Genomic DNA, 19001 nt, shown 5'->3' on the forward strand with positions numbered 1-19001 from the left:
TCCTCCTCCTCCTCCTTCTCCTCCTCCTCCTCCTCCTTCTCCTCCTCCTCCTCCTCCTCCTGCTGCTGCTGTGAATACTTACTTCAATCTAACGTGCAAATTCTCCGACAGCTCTTCCTTTGCCTTGATGCATCTCCTTTTGATGTCTTGCAGCTGAGAGAGAGAGAGAGAGAGAGAGAGAGAGAGAGAGAGAGAGAGAGAGAGAGAGAGAGAGAGAGAGAGAGAGAGAGAGAGAGAGAGAGAGAGAGAGAGAGAGAGAGAGAGAGTTAGTAACACCTCCAATAAGAAATTCATAGTATTTTTTTATTATTTTTATTATGTTCCTATATTACTATTACTACTACTACTACACACACACACACACACACACACACACACACACACACACCTTTTGATGGTTTTTCAACATGTGCATCAAATTCTTGCGGTGTGAAGTGCAGAGGTCAGGGAATATAGATGGGCCATTCACCTTCCCTGCCCTGTCCTGGTTCTTCAACAGAGCCTGCCAGAGAGAGCACAGGTCAAAGAAGCACTATTTTCACTATGAACCAAGAGACACAGGATAGTCAGGATTGGAGGGAAGGTGGAGGGAACATGGAGGAAGGTCTGTGAGGAAGGAGAAGTGTGGAGGTAACTTATGAAGGGAGATATGGAGGAAAGAATAGAGGGTGGTGGAGGGGAAAATGGTTGGTGGTGATGTCAGACTATCTAACAAAAGCACTATTTTAACTATGAAGCAAGACTCGCAGGATAGTCAAGATTGGAGGGAAGGTGGAGAGAACATGGAGGAAGGTCTGTGAGGAAGGAGAAGTGTGGAGGTAACTTATGAAGGGAGATATGGAGGAAAGAATAGAGGGTGGTGGAGGGGAAAATGGTTGGTGGTGATGTCAGACTATCTAACAAAAGCACTATTTTAAATATGAACCAAGAGACAAAGGATAGTCAGGATTGGAGAGAAGGTGGAGGGAACATGGAGGAAGGTCTGTGAGGAAGGAGAAGTGTGGGGAAAAACTGCATTAAACTATTAAAATCATGAAACACCTTGAAAACCCCAATAACTTCCACCGCAGCCTGTTAAACTATTAGAACCTTGAAAAAAACCCCAATAACTTGCACTGCAGCCTGTTAAACTATCCCTGGAACCTTGAAAACCCCAATAACTTCCACTGCAGCCTGTTAAACTATTAGAACCTTGAAAAAACCCCAATAACTTCCACTGCAGCCTGTTAAACTATCCCTGGAACCTTGAAAACCCCAATAACTTCCACTACAGCCTGTTAAACTATCCATGGAACCTTGAAAACCCCAATAACTTCCACTGCAGCCTGTTAAACTATCCCTGGAACCTTGAAAACCCCAATAACTTCCACTGCAGCCTGTTAAACTATTAGAACCTTGAAAAAAACCCCAATAACTTCCACCGCAGCCTGTTAAACTATTAGAACCTTGAAAAACCCCAATAACTTCCACTACAGCCTGTTAAACTATCCCTGGAACCTTGAAAACCCCAATAACTTCCACTGCAGCCTGTTAAACTAATCCCTGGGAACCTTGAAAACCCCAATAACTTCCACTGCAGCCTGTTAAAACTATTAGAACCTTGAAAAAACCCCAATAACTTCCACTGCAGCCTGTTAAACTATCCCTGGAACCTTGAAAACCCCAATAACTTCCACTGCAGCCTGTTAAACTATCCCTGGAGCCTTGAAAACCCCATAACTTCCACTGCAGCCTGTTAAACTATCCCTGGAACCCTGAAAACCCCAATAACTTCCACGCAGCCTGTTAAACTATCCTGGAACCTTGAAAACCCCAATAACTTCCACTGCAGCCTGTTAAACTATCCCTGGAGCCTTGAAAACCCCAATAACTTCCACTGCAGCCTGTTAAACTATTAGAACCTTGAAAAAAACCCCAATAACTTCTACTACACCCTGTTAAACTATCCCTGGAACCTTGAAAACCCCAATAACTTCCACTGCAGCCTGTTAAACTATTGCCACACACACCCAGACACTGCCACACACATTCAAACACTGCCACACACACCCAGACACTGCCACACACACCCAAACACTGCCACACACACCCAGACACTGCCACACACACCCAGACACTGCCACACACACCCAGACACTGCCACACACACCCAGACACTGCCACACACACCCAAACACTGCCACACACACCCAGACACTGCCACACACACCCAGACACTGCCACACACACCCAGACACTGCCACACACACCCAGACACTGCCACACACACCTAGACACTGCCACACACACCCAAACACTGCCACACACACCCAAACACTGCCACACACACCCAGACACTGCCACACACACCCAGACGGGTGCTGCCCGTTTCGTCACCAAACTGTTTCGTCACCATTTTTTGAACCCGTTTCGTCACCTTCATTTACACCCGTTTCGTCACCAAATATTTTATTTATTGTAAAAACATTAAAATATTAAAAACAATAAAACATTAAAACTATAAAAACATTAAAATATATTTTTTATTTTAAAAACATTAAAATATTAAAAACATTAAAACATTAAAACTATAAAAACATTAAAATATTAAAAACATTAAAACATTGAAAAAGTTAAAATACAGCAGTGAGGACATGTGCAGCTCTTATGTTGGACCAGGAATAAACTGCTTACAGCTTCTCAGAAATTTAGTTGTGGTGATGGATTTCTCTTCGTAGGCATCCCACAACTTCCACAGATGGACCTGCTTCTTATTGTTTCCTTTTCTTGTGCTGGATTTCAAGGATTGCTCAGCAACTAACTGCAACTGCAAGTTAACCATCATTGCTTCTTTGTGAAGAAGCGGAATGAGGAGGTATATAGATATGTTGTGTTTATTGGCGCGTGTGTTAATGCGTCTATGCCAGCCTTCGACATCATTGTTTGTGCGCACTAATCTTCGGAACGCACACCAGTTGCCCACTGACCAGACAGTGTTATGAAGCCAAGTTTGACTTAGATAGTCAGTGAGTTCCCTTGTAGGCTCGCATAGCTGTGATCTTTCTTGTAGCGTTTCGAAGGCTGGTCGAATGTGACGTTTTGGCAGATAGGGAAGAGCAAAAAGTTGGCTTATAAAATCGTATACTGGACCACGCTCCATATAAGAAGTCGCTAAGCCAACTTGTTGCACTTTGCACATTAAGCCAACTTGTTGCACACTATTGACTGTGTATAATTATTACAAAATATCCACAGTAAACTCAAAATATATCAATAGTAATAGAGTACCCATCATGATTTGCATTCTCACCTGTACATCTCCTGAGTCATGTTTGTGTCACACACTCTGTGTCTCCACTGGTGACAGTTGTCACACAGTAGAGCATGCTGCCGTGGTCGCACTTCCTTCCCACAACCTGAACAGGAGTGACTACTGGAGGCCATGCTGAGGTGAATGTCTGACTTGGTGTTGAGAAAACCGTCAATGGTTCCGATCAAGTCATCGAGCTAATGGATAAGACTGTCTCACTGTCACATTGTCAGTTTAATAGGAACCTCTCTCGGCGGCAGTTTCACGGGACCACAGGTTAATGCCTTTCTTTCAGCCATAACATTATCATTTCACTAACTCTCTCTCTCTCTCTCTCTCTCTCTCTCTCTCTCTCTCTCTCTCTCTCTCTCTCTCTCTCTCTCTGAGAAAGAAAGAATAGAGAAAGAAAGAGATAATGAGAGGGAGGGAGGGACTGGCCCGCGGCCGGCAGCAGAGAGAGAATGAGAAAAAAAAGAATGAGAGAGAGAGAGAGAGAGAGAGAGAGAGAGAGAGAGAGAGAGAGAGAGAGACTGACTGACCGTGGCCCGTCCTTATCTTATCAGGTGTCAGTTATTTTCCCTCCCTCCATTTCCCATATTTCTCTCTCTCTCTCTCTCTCTCTCTCTCTCTCTCTCTCTCTCTCTCTCTCTCTCTCTCTCTCTGTGTATATATATATATTCCTCCTTCCTCCCCCATAAACGTTAATTAACGATAGCAAAAACGTTTCCCTGGCGTGAATCCACAAATAGGTAACCGTTTGAAGCATTTGAGCTAATCTGTCTTTTTTTCCGATTCAGTATTCAGTGTGCATAATTTCGCACTTTCGTCATGGCTGCTCACCCGTGTGTATGGGTCTATCCCCTGTCCTTCCCGTGATCAGAGCAGCCCTCCCGTCTTCCTCCCCTCCCCATCACTCTCATACATCTGTGTGTGTGTGTGTGTGTGTGTGTGTGTCACTTTGTTTTTCTTATTTTCCTACTCTTCCTCTCTTTCATATTCATTTCATATATACGTGATACTTGGATTACTGGACGATGGACACCAGCAGATTGGTGCGTGTTTGGTCAAAGCATACGCACAAATAATGACGTAGAGGGATATCACCGACGATTAAATGGCAATGCAGGCAACTCACATATTCCATTTTACGTTTTAGTTCCCCTCTTACACAAAGAAGCAATAAATGCTTAGTGGTGACGAAACGGATTGCACGCAGGTGGACAACGGAATTTTGTTGGTGACGAAATGGGTTTTTGGTGACGAACTGGGTAGGTGACGAACCGAATTGGTGACGAAGTGGGGTGTATCCACCCAGACACTGCCACACACACCCAAACACTGCCACACACACCCACACACTGCCACACACATCCAAACACTGCCACACACACCCAAACACTGCCACACACACCCAGACCACCCAGAACCTTGAAAACCCCAATAACTTCCACCGCAGCTTGTTAAACTATTCGAACCTTGAAAACCCCAATAACTTCCAGTGCCATGTCTGCTTCCTGCTATATGTTAACACACCCTGCCTGCTACTTACTGCTCCCTTTTTGTCACATTCCTCGCTCCCTTTGTAGTTCAGTAGTAAATTGAGATCTTCCTTTAACTCGTCTCTCTCCCTTGGTCTCGTGTAGGATCGCGGGGTAAACAACCAATATGGCGTCTGTTTGTTGTGGTTTCTGCTGGTTCAAAGTCAAGTACAAACGGGCCTAAATATTTTTTTTTTTATATAACTAATTATTGTAAGGAGTTCAACATGACTGTTTGGTCTAATTTATATATATTTTTTACATTTATAATAATTTGGTTTTCTCTTCTGTGGCAGTCCCTTTAGTTAGTCAGCTATATAAGGTGATGCGATTAGATTGGGCTGATATGACATACCAAGCCGTAATTAGGTTGATTCAGTAAGATTGGGTGATTAGGTAGCGCTGAATACCTGATGATTAGACAACAAAAACATTTTCTTCCTTATGATACCTGGAAATTCTGAGTTGCAGGAAAGCTAAGTTAGTGAATTTATTAAAACACACACACACACACACACACACACACACACACACACACACATGACAGTATGCATATAATGACCTCTAAGGTTATAGTGAATCTGATAATTACTGAAAACTGTATCCTGACAATTCGCAATTCTGATTTATTTTCACTAGTTATTAATCTCTCTCTCTCTCTCTCTCTCTCTCTCTCTCTCTCTCTCTCTCTCTCTCCATATCCAGCCTAAGTTCTATGATAGTACCAGATTTTCCCAGCATTCTCAGCATCAAAAATTAACCTGCAGTAAAACAGAGGAGGACTTTGTAAACATATCACGCAGGGAAGCCACAGAACGCCTGACTTCTGATCTTTCTAAAATTTCTGATTGGTGCAGAGCAAACTTGGTATTGTTCAATGCCTCAAAAACTCAATTCCTCCATCTATCAGCTGGACACAACCTTCCAGACAACTATCCCCTCTTCTTCAATGACACTCACCTGTCCCCCTCTTCTACACTGAACATCCTCGGTCTGTCCTTTACTTATAATCTGAACTGGAAACTTCACATCTCATCTCTAGCTAAAACAGCTTCTATGAAGTTAGGTGTTCTGAGACGTCTCCGCCAGTTTTTCTCACCCCCCCAGCTGCTAACTCTGTACAAGGGCCTTATCCGTCCATGTATGGAGTATGCTTCACATGTCTGGGGGGGTTCCACTCATACTGCTGTTCTAGACAGGGTGGAATCAAAAGCTTTTTGTCTCATCAACTCTTCTCTAACTGAGTGTCTTCAGCCTCTTTCTCACTGCCGCAATGTTGCATCTCTAGCTGTCTTCTTCCGCTATTTTCATGCTAACTGCTCTTCTCATCTTGCTAACTGCATGCCTCCCCTCCTTCCACGGCCTCGCTGCACAAGACTTTCTTCTTTCTCTCACTCCTATTCTGTCCACCTCTCTAATGCAAGAGTTAACCAGTATTCTCAATCATTCATCCCTTTCTCTGGTAAACTCTGGAACTCCCTGCCTGCTTCTATATTTCCACCTTCCTATGACTTGAATTCCTTCAAGAGGGAGGTTTCAACACACTTATTCAGCAATTTTTGATCACTGCTTTAACCCTTTTATGGGACTGACATTTCAGTGGGCAATTTTTTTTATTAGATTTTTGTTGCCCTTGGCCAGTGTCACTCATACATTAAAAAAAAAAAGATAAATAAATAAATAAAATAATAATTATGGTACAAGTATCTAGGCACAAATTATCATATATTTTTCTTATCAATTATGCCTAGAGAGAGAGAGAGAGAGAGAGAGAGAGAGAGAGAGAGAGAGAGAGAGAGAGAGAGAGAGAGAGAGAGAGAGGGTTAAATATTTTGTAGCCTAACCTAACAGAACATTAAAACAATTTATAAGGCAAATATTTTCCAAGTGAATCTTTTCGCTTTTGTGTCCTCTCCATTTGTTGAGTGGACCTCTAAACCATGTGTAGAAACCGTTATTGGGTGTGTCTGGGTGTGTTTTGGGTGTATTTGGGTGTGTTTGGGTGTGTCTGGGTGTATTTGAGTGTGTTCTGGTGTGTTATGGGTGTATTGGGTGTGTCTGGGTGTATTTGGGTGTGTCCGGGTGTGTTCTGGGTGTATTGGGTGTGTCTGGGTGTGTTCTGGTGTGTTTTGGGTGTATCTGGGTGTGTCTGGGTGTGTTTGGTGTGTTCTGGTGTGTTTTGGGTGTATTGGGTGTGTTTGGTGTGTTTTGGGTGTGTTCTGGTGTGTCTGGGTGTATTTGAGTGTGTTCTGGGTGTATCTGGGTATGTCTGGGTGTGTTCTGGGTGTATTGGGTGTGTCTGGGTGTGTTTGGTGTGTGCTGGTGTGTTTTGGGTGTGTTCTGGTGTGTTTTGGGTGTAATGGGTGTGTTCTGGTGTGTTTTGGTGTGTTTTGGGTGTGTTTTGGTGTGTTTTTGGTGTATCTGGGTGTGTTCTGGGTGTATTGGGTGTGTCTGGGTGTGTTTTGGTGTGTTTTGGTGTGTTTTGGGTGTATCTGGGTGTGTCTGGGTGTATTGGGTGTGTCTGGGTGTGTTTGGTGTGTCTGGGTGTATTTGAGTGTGTTCTGGTGTGTTTTGGGTGTATCTGGGTGTGTCCGGGTGTGTTCTGGGTGTATTGGGTGTGTCTGGGTGTGTTTGGTGTGTCTGGGTGTATTTGAGTGTGTTCTGGTGTGTTTTGGTGTGTTTTGGGTGTGTTTTGGTGTGTTTTTGGTGTATTTGGGTGTGTTTGGGTGTGTTTAAGTGTATTTGGGTGTGTTCTGGTGTGTTTTGGGTGTATCTGGGTGTGTCTGGGTGTGTTTGAGTGTATTTGGGTGTGTTTGGGTGTTCTGGTGTTTTGGGTGTATCTGGGTGTATTTTGGGTGTGTTTTGGTGTTTTGGGTGTATCTGGGTGTGTGTTGAGTGATTTAGAAAGGGGAAGGAAATGAAAAGGAGGAGGAGGAGGAAAAAAAGATGATAATTAAAAGAAAAAAAAGATAAGGTTTAGAAGAAAATAATATTCTCTCTCTCTCTCTCTCTAACCTTGCATAGCACACACACACACACACACACACACACACACACACACACACACACACACACCTAGTTAGCATCCTGTTCAGGGTAAGATATTGTGAGAGGCCTGATAAAACATTATTTCAGAGAACGTAAGAGGTGGTAAGGTAACAGCACCAGCCAGCAGTGTGGATTTGAAGGACCCTGTCTATAAATATTTTGATTATAGTTTTTGCATGCATTGATTTTTATTTAAGCAAAATTGTATCAGAAATAAATAAAATGTGCATTTCTTGTGAGTATAATTATCTCAGTGTTCATTTTTTTTCTCTGCCAATATCCTTGTGTATATTAACCTTAAAAATAAATAAATAAATAAATAAATGAATAAAAATATTGATTGAAATATTAATGAAATGATAGAGAGTGACTGATGAATAACCTTAACCCTCAGAGAGATTTAGGAAATTCTACATTACGTCAAATTTTCAAGATGGCTGCCGTTAACTTCAGGATCCTTTGTCTGTAAATTAATTTTATCGAAAGTTAAATATTAGTTAATGGCAAAAAAATAGTTTTAAAAATATAAACTTAAAAATCTGAAATATGTATGTCATTCAGGGATATATAATTACGTCAGGAAGTGAAGTATATGTTATATCTATGTCTGAAAGCGATATTATTTCAGTAAGAGAAAGATATCACCAGTAACCAGAAAAATAAATGTTAAGTGCATTATCTTTATTTCTAAGTGTTCATTTTAGTCATTTATTGCTCAAATAAGCAGAAACAACCTTTGAAAAAACGGTAAGTGTGAAGTCAGGTCGGCAGCCATATTGAAACACCATGAAATAAAACTCTCTCAAAGAAAAAGATTAATATAGCTTGTTTAGTGCTGCCATAATCAGAGCATGTGTAAAATAATTTATCCCACTTTCATACTTAATTAAATCTTGATTATTTGCGTATTTTTGTTTTTTTGACCATAATATTGTAACGTTTGCAAGTAGACATTTGATGAGATTAACTCTTTTCTGTCTTTATTTGATCGAATTATTAAACATTTCTCACACGTTAAATACCCATAGAGTAGCATCATATTACTCAATGGATTAAATAAGCAATATAATCGACATGAATGGCAAAAAAAAAGACAAAATATGAGTAGCAATTAAAAATGAATTAGTGACCCATAACCATTTTCTTATTCATCATAGAAAATGTAGTCGTTGTTGTTGTTTCTGTTTTTTGTTGTTTTTTCTTGTTTTTGTCGTCGTTGCTTGTTTTTTTCTCCTTGTTGTTGTTATTGATGCTTGTTATTTGATTCATGTTGTTTTTGTTTTTTTTTGTTGTTTTTTACTCTTGAAAGTCTAAAACCCCCGAAACGCACATTATGTCCGTAGAGTTCCTCAATAGCAGTTCATAAAAGGGGTTGTTTAACACCGCTACTGCTGCCCGGGGTACAAATTGCGTCTTTATAACGGGCTCACTTTTCACCGTACATTGACTTTATATTGTGTTCTCGACCTTCATTTTTTCTTTTTTGGCTTTGTATTTATTTAATATTATATAATATTGATTATTTTTAAGGATTGATGCGTTTTTAGATAGCTTCCATTGATGTTGTTGGAAGCAGGTGGACATTAGCCAAGGGGAGAAAATGGAGAAATATTAAATCCCTAATATCACAACGAAATCTAACCAGAGAGGGTTCAGATGACATTTACATACACCATGCATGAATCAACATCAGCCACGACGAACATTGCGCAAAATTATTATGAATTAGTGAATATTTAGGTATTTATATTAAAAAAGCGGTATTTCGTCCAGCTCTTATGAGGCCCGTTGTATTATGTACACAAGGAGGACAGACTGAGTGAAGAGTGAGAGAGGAGTTAGGCAGGGCTGTATATTGTCACCAACCCTTTTTAGCCTGTATACAGAGGAGCTAGCAGCCAGGATGAGAAGAATGAATGTAGGGGTAAGTGTGGGGGAATGATAAAGTATGTGTACTCCTTTATGCAGATGACGTAGTTGTTATGAGTGAATGGCAGATGAGCTTCAAAGTTTGTTGGATGTAGTGGATGGCTATGGTAAAGACTTTGGAGTAAGGTTTAGCAGTGAGAAAAGCAAAGTAATGATTGTGAATAGATCAGAGGATGAAAGTAATGTGGTATGGAGACTTGGAGAGAATGAGTTGAGACAGGTGCAGGAATACAAGTACTCAGGGATGTGGATGAGTCCTAGTGGGTGTGCAAAGGCAAAGAATGAAAAGATAAATATGCTAAACCAGTGGGTAGGTCGACTGGGAAGCGCGGCAAGGATGAGAGCAAGTAAGTATGATGTGTTGAGAGAAGTGTGGAAGAGTGTGGCTGTCCCATGTATAATGTATGGTATGGATGTGATTGCATGGAAGGAAAATGAAATTGAAAAGTTAGAAGTGGGCCAGAATAGAGTAGCAAAGATTGGCACTGAGTCCACCGAGGGGCACAGCAGTTGAAGCCTTGAGAGGTGACATCGGATGGCGCACCTTTAGGGAAAGACTCACAAAAGCCACACAAGATTAGGCTTGAGAGAATGGATGATGCAAGAATAGCAAGGAAGGTGTACCTGTGGAATGAAAGTGGAAGCAAATGGAGGAAGAGATGCATGAGAATGACAGACAGGAGTGGATTGCAAGTTGTGTGGGCGATAAGAATGGCTGGTAGGAATGAAAATGAGCGTGAATGGGTGGTAACAAGAGGAGGCAGAGTGGGAGCCGAATGGGATGTGAGAAAATGGAAGAATGAGATAGACAAAGAAGTGAAATGTGTGGGACTGAATGAATGGAAGAATGAGATGGAAAGAAAGAAGACCCTGGAATGGTACAAGGAGAAAGAGGCCCCGAGGTATGAAAGGTGGTATGATGGAAGCCTGGGCGGTGATCTTCTCTTCCGAGCGAGGGCACAGTGTATGGATGTGAATGCAAGGAGTTACAGGTGGTCTGAGTCCCTGTGCCAGATGTGTGACATGGGAGAGGATGAGACGGTGGAACATGTGGTGCTGGAGTGTGTGCAGTATGCCAGAGACAGGAATGAGATGATGCAAGTGATACTGACTGAGTTAGGGCATGATACGAATGAAAGAGTGGAGAACACAGGAAAGGAGTGGATGGTGTTGTTACTGGGACTGCGTAGAGAGGCCAATGAAAGGATGATTGAGGCGGTGAAGCAGTTTCTGGAGAGAATGTGGCGTGCCAGGTGTAGGAACAATTAGTATAGATGATGCTGTTCGTTTCTCTCTTTTTTTTACCCTTCTACAGGAGTTGCCGATCCAAAGGCCTGGCTCAGGAGTGATCCTGTGCCACCTGTACCATCAAGATCAAGATCAAGACAACAGTTCCCTCGTGTTTACTACCACAGTGCATAGAAATCTTATCTTTTTTCGCAAATTTCTCAAGTAATTCCCCACCCCGGAGGCCGCCCCCAGTACCCCAGTTCCCTGCATCCATGGTGAGCCCCTGGGGACCCTGAGGCGCCGCGGGGTATCTGAAATAAGGGAGAAATTAAGGGAAATAGGGAGCCCCGTGGTCACTGCACTGTCTCCCACGTTTTCCTCATAAGATTTTTGGTGTTTTTTTTTAAGTTTTTCCCCTAATTTACGGTAATTTTTAGGGTTTTTTAGGGTTTTTTAGGGTGAGAATTTAGGGATTAGTGTTTGTGTGTGTTTTTTTGGGCTTCATATAATTTCGTGTTTTTTTCGTGATTTATTTAAAGGGTTCTGGTTTTTTTTTTCCCACGTTTTTTAAGGAATTTTAAAGTTTCAGGGGTATTTAGGGTGTGGGCAGGTTCGGGTTGCCCTTAAACTTTGGTATCTAGGCTAAATTTGCTCGTTCTAGGGATCTTTTGGGGTAAACTGTGGTATTTTAAGTATTTTTATTTATTTAAAGGCCATTTATTTATTTAAGGTTATTGGTGGTATAATAAGTGGTTTTTTTTAGTGTTTTTGATCAATCTGTGTGTTTTTGGGTGTTTTGGAAGGGAATTGTGTGTTTTTTGGGTGTTTTTGTAGAAAATCTGTGTGGTGTGTGTTTTGGAAGAAAATTGTGCGTTTTTTGTGTGTTTTGAAAGTGAATTGTGTGTTTTTTGGGTGTTTTGTGGAAAATCTGTGTGGTTTGGTGTGTTTTGGAAGGGAATTGTGTGTTTTTTGTGTGTTTTGAAAGGGAATTGTGTGTTTTTTGTGTGTTTTGGAGAAAATCTGTGTTTTTTGGTGTGTTTTGGAGAAAATTGTATTCTTTTTTGTGTGTTTTGGAAAGAATCTGTGTGTTTTGGTGTGTTTTGGAAGGGAATTGTGTGTTTTTTGTGTGTTTTGAAAGGGAATTGTGCATTTTTTGTGTGTTTTGGAGAAAATCTGTGTTTTAATGTGTTTTAGAAGATAATTGTGTCTTTTGTGTGTTTTGTGGAAAATCTGTGTGTTTTTTGTGTGTGCCTGTCTGTATCTGTCTCTGTCTGTCTATCTGTCTGCATCTATCAAACATCCTTTAATCTACATCTGTCTGTCTGTCTATCAATCTATCTATCTGTGTGTGTGTGTGTGTGTCTATCAATCTATCTATCTGTGTGTGTGTTTATCAATCTATCTATCTGTGTGTGTGTGTGTCTATCAATCTATCTATCTGTGTGTGTGTGTGTCTATCAATCTATCTATCTGTGTGTGTGTGTGTTTATCAATCTATCTATCTGTGTGTGTGTGTGTCTATCAATCTATCTATCTGTGTGTGTGTGTGTGTTTATCAATCTATCTATCTGTGTGTGTGTGTGTGTGTTTATCAATCTATCTATCTGTGTGTGTGTGTGTGTCTATCAATCTATCTATCTGTGTGTGTGTGTTTCTGTCAGTCTATCTACCTATCTGTGTGGGAACAGGCGTCTGTGTACCACCGGCTGCAGCACACAGTGGGCACCGTGGCACAGGTGAGGACAGTGGTGGTGGTGGTGGTGGCACGTCGGCTTATTTCACCTCCTCACTCCTTGCGTTTGTTACTTCAGGTTTTAATTGTTATTCTTCAAGAGGTGAGAGAGGCAAGGGACGAGAGACGCAAGGGAGAGAAGCAAGGGAGAGAGACAGAGTAAGTAGCCTGGGAGAGGAGAGGCGAGGGGAAGAGGAGCGAGGGAGAGAAAGAGAGACGGGAGAAAGGCAAGCAGGGAGAGAGAGGGAGTCGGGAGGAGAGTTAAAGAATAAGAGAGAGAGAGAGAGAGAGAAGCCTGCTCCTTGCTCCTTGTTGAGTCATGATAAAAAGTTGAGATGCCTTACTGCCATATAACACTTCATTTATTAACATCACCACTGCACCTCTCTTCTTCTCTCTTCCAGCACTTGTAACTACCTCTCAATCCAGACAGTTTGGTGGTGACAAATCTCATTATTTCTCCTCACCAGGTTGACCCGTCTGGCTCCTCTCTGGTGGTGAAAGCAAGTGACGGCAAGATGGTGATGGTGACCCTGCCCAACCCCCTCCAGGTACTGCCATGCACCTTCACCACTGTCATTACCATCATTATCACCACCAGGAAATGGATGAGGGTGTGATAATGGACTACAATAGAACCAAACATGATAAAACACCTAGGAAGCAACTTTTATATAGAACATAAACACTTGCTAATATTTATCTAACTTAACCTAATTCCTCCTTTTCTCATCCTGCAGGAAAACTTGGAGGGGGTGACTGAGGGAGGGGCAGGGTGTGGGTCAGGGGCAGAAGGTGACGTGCCAGAGTGACGTCACGTTCCCCCAAATGCAGGCCGGCAAGTTTGGTGAGTAGCTGGCCTCCTCCTTTTGCCGTATTCAGAAATGCTTTACTCTCTCACTGTGACTGTTTTTCAAGGCCACAGGTGATTAGCTGGGTGCTCAAGAGTGTTTCTCCTGTTAATTATGTAGAAATCTTGTTAATCTGTCACTAGAACCATAGAAACACTCTTGACATTCCTGTAGCCTCACCGTGATGAGAGAATGCAGAGGAACAGAGAACTAGCCAGGTTCTTAAGGGTGTTTCTCTTGTTAATCTGTCACTAGAACCATAGAAACACTCTTGACATTCCTGTAGCCTCACCGTGATGAGAGAATGCAGAGGAACAGAAATAGCCAGGTTCTTAAGGGTGTTTCTCTTGTTAATCTGTCACTAGAACCATAGAAACACTCTTGACATTCCTGTAGCCTCACCGTGATGAGAGAATGCAGAGGAACAGAAATAGCCAGGTTCTTAAGGGTGTTTCTCTTGTTAATCTGTCACTAGAACCATAGAAACATTTGAAAACCCATGTCAATTCAATAAGAGTCTTTTGAAAGTATTAAGCATTACAGTTTAATATTTTGGCTACCCTGACCCCACACCTCCTCCACAGCTGACGTCACCAGTCGTCAGTGCACGGCGGGTGCTGCAAGGGGAACTGCAGGAGGTGGACCTGTTCAGCATCTCATCCCTCCCTGCCCTCTCCCCTGACAGGAGCATGCCAGACCCAGGGGTGCCCAAGGAAACGGTTAGTTCTTGAGCTAGTGATGGAGTAGATGAATGGGCTCACAGTTAGAGGAGAGAAAGGAATGGGGATAGAGTTGAGGGATGGGGAAAACAAGTATAGAGGAGAGAAGGAAGTGGGGATAAGGAGTCAAGGAATGGGAAAACAGAGTAGGGGAATGAAAGGAGTGGAAATAGCTGAAAGAATTATATAGCATGTTGGTTGATGCGTTGATGGTTGTTGTTGTGTTGCAGAGTACGGGATGGGAAGCCAGGTGTCTATGTTTGAGTGTACTGTCTCTCTCTCTCTCTCTCTCTTTCTTTATCACTCTCTGTCTGTGTGTGTGTGTGTGTGTGTGTGTGTGTGTGTATGTAGTGGTTATATATGTGTGTTTGTTGCTGTTGTTTATGTTGCTTGTCTGTTGTTGTTGTTGTTGTTGTTGTTGTTGTTGTTGTTGTTGTTGTTGTTGTTGTGCTTGCTTTCCTATCTGACTTTTTCATCCATATATGTATCTATCAATCAGTCTATCTGTCTACCTATCTATCTGTCTATTGATCTATCTATCTATCTATCCATCTATCCATCTATCTACCTATCCATTAATCTGTCTATCAGTCTCTCTATGTCTTTTTATCTCTCTCTGTTTTCTACCTCTCTATCTTTACATCTCTCTGTCTGTCTATTTTTCTCTCTCTCTCTCTTTCTCTCTCTCTCTCTCTCTCTCTCTCTCTCTCTCTCTCTCTCTCTCTCTCTCTCTCTCTCTCTCTCTCTCTCTCTCTCTCTCTCTCTCTCTCTCTCTCTCTCTCTCTCTCTCTCTCTCTACCTAACTTAACGTAACCTAACCTAACTTAACGCAACCTAACCTAACCTAACCTAACCTAACTTAATGCAACCTAACCTAACCTAACCTAACTTCCGCTCTGCCAGACAAGGGGCACTACCTCTATGCAGACAAAACCTAACCAACCAGCTTAACCTGAGTCGCCCCTGGAACCGCCCCACCACAGAGGAGGAGGAGGAGGAGGAGGAGGAGGAGGAGACAGTCATGGATGAAGGGACGTCACAGATCATGCACATTTGCTTCCATATTGGGTGAGAGACTGCATTGTTTGTGAAGAAGACGAGGAGGAAGGTAGTTTTTCATCTCAGTTCTTGCACAGAATATTCAATAATTGGTCTGTTTCATGAAGGTAATGTACTTTCTCAAGGTAGTTTTTCATCTCAGTTCTTGCACAGAATATTCAATAATTTCTCTTTTTATGAAGACACTTTCCTCAGCCTTTATTCACACATCACTCAAATATGTCAAACCATCTTTTAAATCCTCAGCCTTTATTCACACATCACTCAAATGTGTCTAACCATCTTTTAAATCCTCAGCCTTTATTCACACATCACTCAAATATGTCAAACCATCTTTTAAATCCTCAGCCTTTATTCACACTTCACTCAAATGTGTGTAACCATCTTTCACAGCTCCTGTATTGCTGAGTCATTAGAGAGCCTTAAAAGAAGACAGTCAGATTTATGGATGGGGATGACAGGTGAAAATAGACAGGTGTTTTTTGTACAGGGACTTCCACGTGGATAGAGGATCAACCTGCCAACCAAGTGAGTATGTGTGAGTATTTGTGAGACAGACAGACAGACAGACAGACAGACAGACAGAGAGAGAGGGAGGGATAGACTGACAGAGATGCAGAGAGAGAGAGAGAGAGTTTTAGACAGACAGAGAGAGAGAGAGGCATACATTGACAGAGAGAGAGATAGACAGAGGCAGGGTTAGACAGACCAAGAGGCATACACTGACAGAGAGACAGACAGAGACAGGGATAAAGTAACAGAGATGAAGAGAGAAAGAGACAAACAGAGACATTGAGAGATGTTTCTGGGTGTGTGTATGTGTGTGTGTGTGTGTGTGTGTGTGTTGATTTATGAAGAAGATGGCAAATAGTGGGAATTTTCTTATGTGTTTTGTACTTTATTTTCTTTGCTTCATTCATTTTTTTTCCCTTGTTTTTTTTTTCCATCTCAATTTCATTCATGTTTTTCCTTTCTCCTTCTCTCTCTATTCCTTTATTTTTTCCTTTCATCTATATACTTCAGGTTGCGGTGGAAACTGGCGTACAGCTGTGCCTGAGCCTGCCGTGGACGCATTCCCAGCCGACTTCTACCAGAACAGCTCGGACATGGCTGGCCAGGACAACCACCGCAACACAGACATGCACGCACCTGATATGGACATGAAAATGGAGGGACAGGAGGTGAGGGATGAGAGGAACATGGGACGGCAGTGTTAGAATGATGGTAGTGGTCTTGTATTTGATTTAGATTGCGTTTAATTTTGTTAGGTTTAGTTTAGACTCCATTCTCTATGTGACTCTCTCCCCAACAGTCCCATGTGATGGTGTCCGACAGGGATGCCTCAGTGCAGGAGGGGGAACGGCAGGCAGAGACCCGCAAGTGCCCCTGGGAGAAGCCTGGAGGTAGGGAGGATGGTGTATGAAGCCATATATGAGTTTTTCGTACTATGTTAGGTTCATAATTTTATCAGGCGTTGTGGTTCCTGGTGTTGCCCCTGTGCTGGTGTCCTTGTCCTGGGAAGTGTTGTGAGTGGTACCCTTGTTGCAAATGACCTTAAAATTGATTACTGGAAGAAATGAGAGAGATGGGGACAAATAGAATGTTGACGATGATGATGAATGAGTTGCCAGGAGTTGATTTGAAAGTTGAAGGGGAATGGAGTTAGACGTACAATTTTCTTTTCTTCCCGTAAAGTTGACAAGGTTAGGTATCTTTGTGTTCCTTTGCTCCCCACCCCCTTGCATCTTACAGCTTGTTATAAAGGCAGCTTCCCAAGTAAATTATGCTTTCTCTCCATTATCATAATATTAACCTAACCACAAAACAGTGCTAGAAGAAATGCCCTTATAGCTAACTCCAGGCTGAAAGATTCAAGCAATGTAGTGAAAGATATTCCGATAAGGAAGATAAATAGGAACTCTTTAAATTCTTAGCTAGGTGAGGGTGATGTCCATTCTCACCATCACCTGTTGAAGTCCTCCCCTAAGAGCCCAGTGAGCTGTACTTGGCCCTCTGTGACTAGTTCCCTGGTGCAGTAATGTAGCTGTGTCAGTGGTAGTGGTCCAACTCTTGCCTTGCCTCCATATCTTGTGTTCTCCCTCACTGGGACTGTTCTGTGCTCACTCCTTTGTTGTGGTGTGTGGACTGCTGGGTGTGTGTGTACAGCAGAGAGGACGGCTTGCATTTCAAGGTGGATAAGATTTAATGGTTTGTAACAGCAGTGAAAGTAATGTGATGAAAAGGTAATGGTGTCAAGGATGTGACTGTTCTCTTCACTTTGCTGAAGGCCTCCCAGCGTCCATGCATCTTGTCTACCATCACACAACTTGAGTTTTATTTTTATTACAAGTTAATGTGATAAAAGTGTTTTGATGGATGTTTTTTCTTTAGCTGTGTATTCACCAGAGCTCTTCTTTGTTTTGACAGCGAGGTAGCTTCCTGGCCGCGCAGGGCCGGCTTTGGTCCCCTCACCTGTTATGTCTCCTCATGACTTTAGTTAATTGTAGCACTCCAGAAACCCAGTGAAGAATCTTGTGGTAACTTCCTACATTGGCAAAGTCACAAGCTTTTACAGTGTCTTCACCAACCACACAGAGTTATCAAAAGACTCTTCTAACGGTGCCATGCATGAGGCTGGGTGTGTACTTAACAGTCATAGAGGCATTTTCAGAGACTTTAATTAATTGAAGCGTGTTGCCCACACTCGTCATGGATGTCTGACTGAGGTGGGAAGTACAGGCTGTACTGAACCCTACCCAGTCATTCCAGCAAAATTCGAGGGGTGATCTGGCATGAGGCACACCTTGGCATCCAGCAGGGAGGTGATGGATGCCCGCTGGCGGCTCCACTCGGCTCAAAGCTCTCTCTCTCTCCCTTGTGTCCCGTATCACATGTTTGCCAGCAGGCTGAGGCAGGTTAGTTTTTTTATTTCAGTGGCAAGTGTGTTGCAACCTTTCAATTAATGTGTGGTGGCAGGCATCAAGGTCAACAGAAAGAAGGTGCCAGGAGCCAAGAACCTCAAGGTCCGCAGGTACGTGCAGCCCAAGAATGCCATCGTGTGCCTGAATGAGCTGCGGCCGGGCGTCACCTACACCATGGAACAGGAGGGAGGCGTTTGCCAGCCATTTTGCATATCTGTGGAGGTACCTGGTGCGGTATGGGACAAAAAATAGACTGAGGATATGTTGAGCTATTTTACTTTTTTGCCTTTCTTGCTTGCTAATGCCTCACTCCTGAGTTTGTTCATGAAACACTGCCGTGCCGAATGTGTCGCCCTGGGTGAGGGGAGCCGCCCCTTGAATGCTGCCTCTCCTCAGGTTGACGGGCAGAAGTACCGAGGGTTTGGGTCTTCAAAGCAGCTGGCCAAGCAGGCAGCAGCTGAGGCGGCGCTGATCGGCTTCTTGAAGCCGCCCGTCACCACACCAGAGAACCAGGAGGAAGACAAGACCCCCTGGGCCACCCTGGGGCCGACGGGCTGGCTCAGGAAGGCTTTCATACCTGCAATGTCAGAGCTACTCAGTCCTTAACACACTGCTACTTAACACTGCAGAGCTGTGGGTCCCACCACCACCTACTGCCCTGCACTGCTGCAGTCTGGCTAGTCAA

General features: G+C 42.8%; 2 protein-coding genes and 1 long non-coding RNA gene across 9 annotated transcripts in view; 1 reads left to right on the top strand and 2 right to left on the bottom strand.

Annotated features, from left to right (window-relative positions):
- LOC135096650 (cilia- and flagella-associated protein 251-like) overlaps positions 1–4971 on the bottom strand; it is an 11526-nt gene extending 6555 nt beyond the window's left edge. The window contains exons 1-3 of the mRNA XM_063998340.1: positions 4839–4971; positions 389–502; positions 83–153 (exon numbers count right to left, since the gene is read on the bottom strand). Of these exons, the coding sequence (XP_063854410.1) occupies positions 83–153; positions 389–415 (98 nt within the window). The 5' untranslated portion in view covers positions 416–502; positions 4839–4971. The remainder of the gene's footprint in view (positions 1–82; positions 154–388; positions 503–4838) is intronic.
- On the bottom strand, positions 2508–3722 carry LOC135096634 (uncharacterized). The gene is made up of 2 exons (XR_010264875.1): positions 3290–3722; positions 2508–2806 (listed from the first exon to the last, which is right to left on the bottom strand). It is a non-coding gene; the product is annotated as an uncharacterized LOC135096634 (long non-coding RNA).
- A 4700-nt stretch (positions 4972–9671) lies between the features above and the next one.
- LOC135096677 (double-stranded RNA-specific editase Adar-like) lies at positions 9672–18922 on the top strand. Of its 7 annotated transcripts, XM_063998382.1 has the most exons (10): positions 9674–11309; positions 12846–12925; positions 13237–13317; positions 13507–13613; positions 14202–14336; positions 15240–15404; positions 16419–16576; positions 16708–16798; positions 18372–18550; positions 18713–18922. In XM_063998382.1, the coding sequence occupies exons 6-10, from the start codon at positions 15362–15364 to the stop codon at positions 18920–18922; spliced, it is 681 nt and encodes a 226-aa protein (XP_063854452.1). In that variant the 5' UTR covers positions 9674–11309; positions 12846–12925; positions 13237–13317; positions 13507–13613; positions 14202–14336; positions 15240–15361. The 7 variants fall into 7 exon arrangements, with proteins under 7 accessions (XP_063854454.1, XP_063854452.1, XP_063854451.1 ...); XM_063998384.1 differs by lacking the exon at positions 12846–12925 and having other exon boundaries at positions 9672–11309; positions 18372–18538; XM_063998381.1 differs by lacking the exon at positions 12846–12925.
- Positions 18923–19001: the final 79 nt, after the last annotated feature.

This window comes from Scylla paramamosain, unplaced genomic scaffold, assembly GCF_035594125.1.
Source record: "Scylla paramamosain isolate STU-SP2022 unplaced genomic scaffold, ASM3559412v1 Contig5, whole genome shotgun sequence".
Lineage (NCBI taxonomy): Eukaryota > Metazoa > Arthropoda > Malacostraca > Decapoda > Portunidae > Scylla > Scylla paramamosain.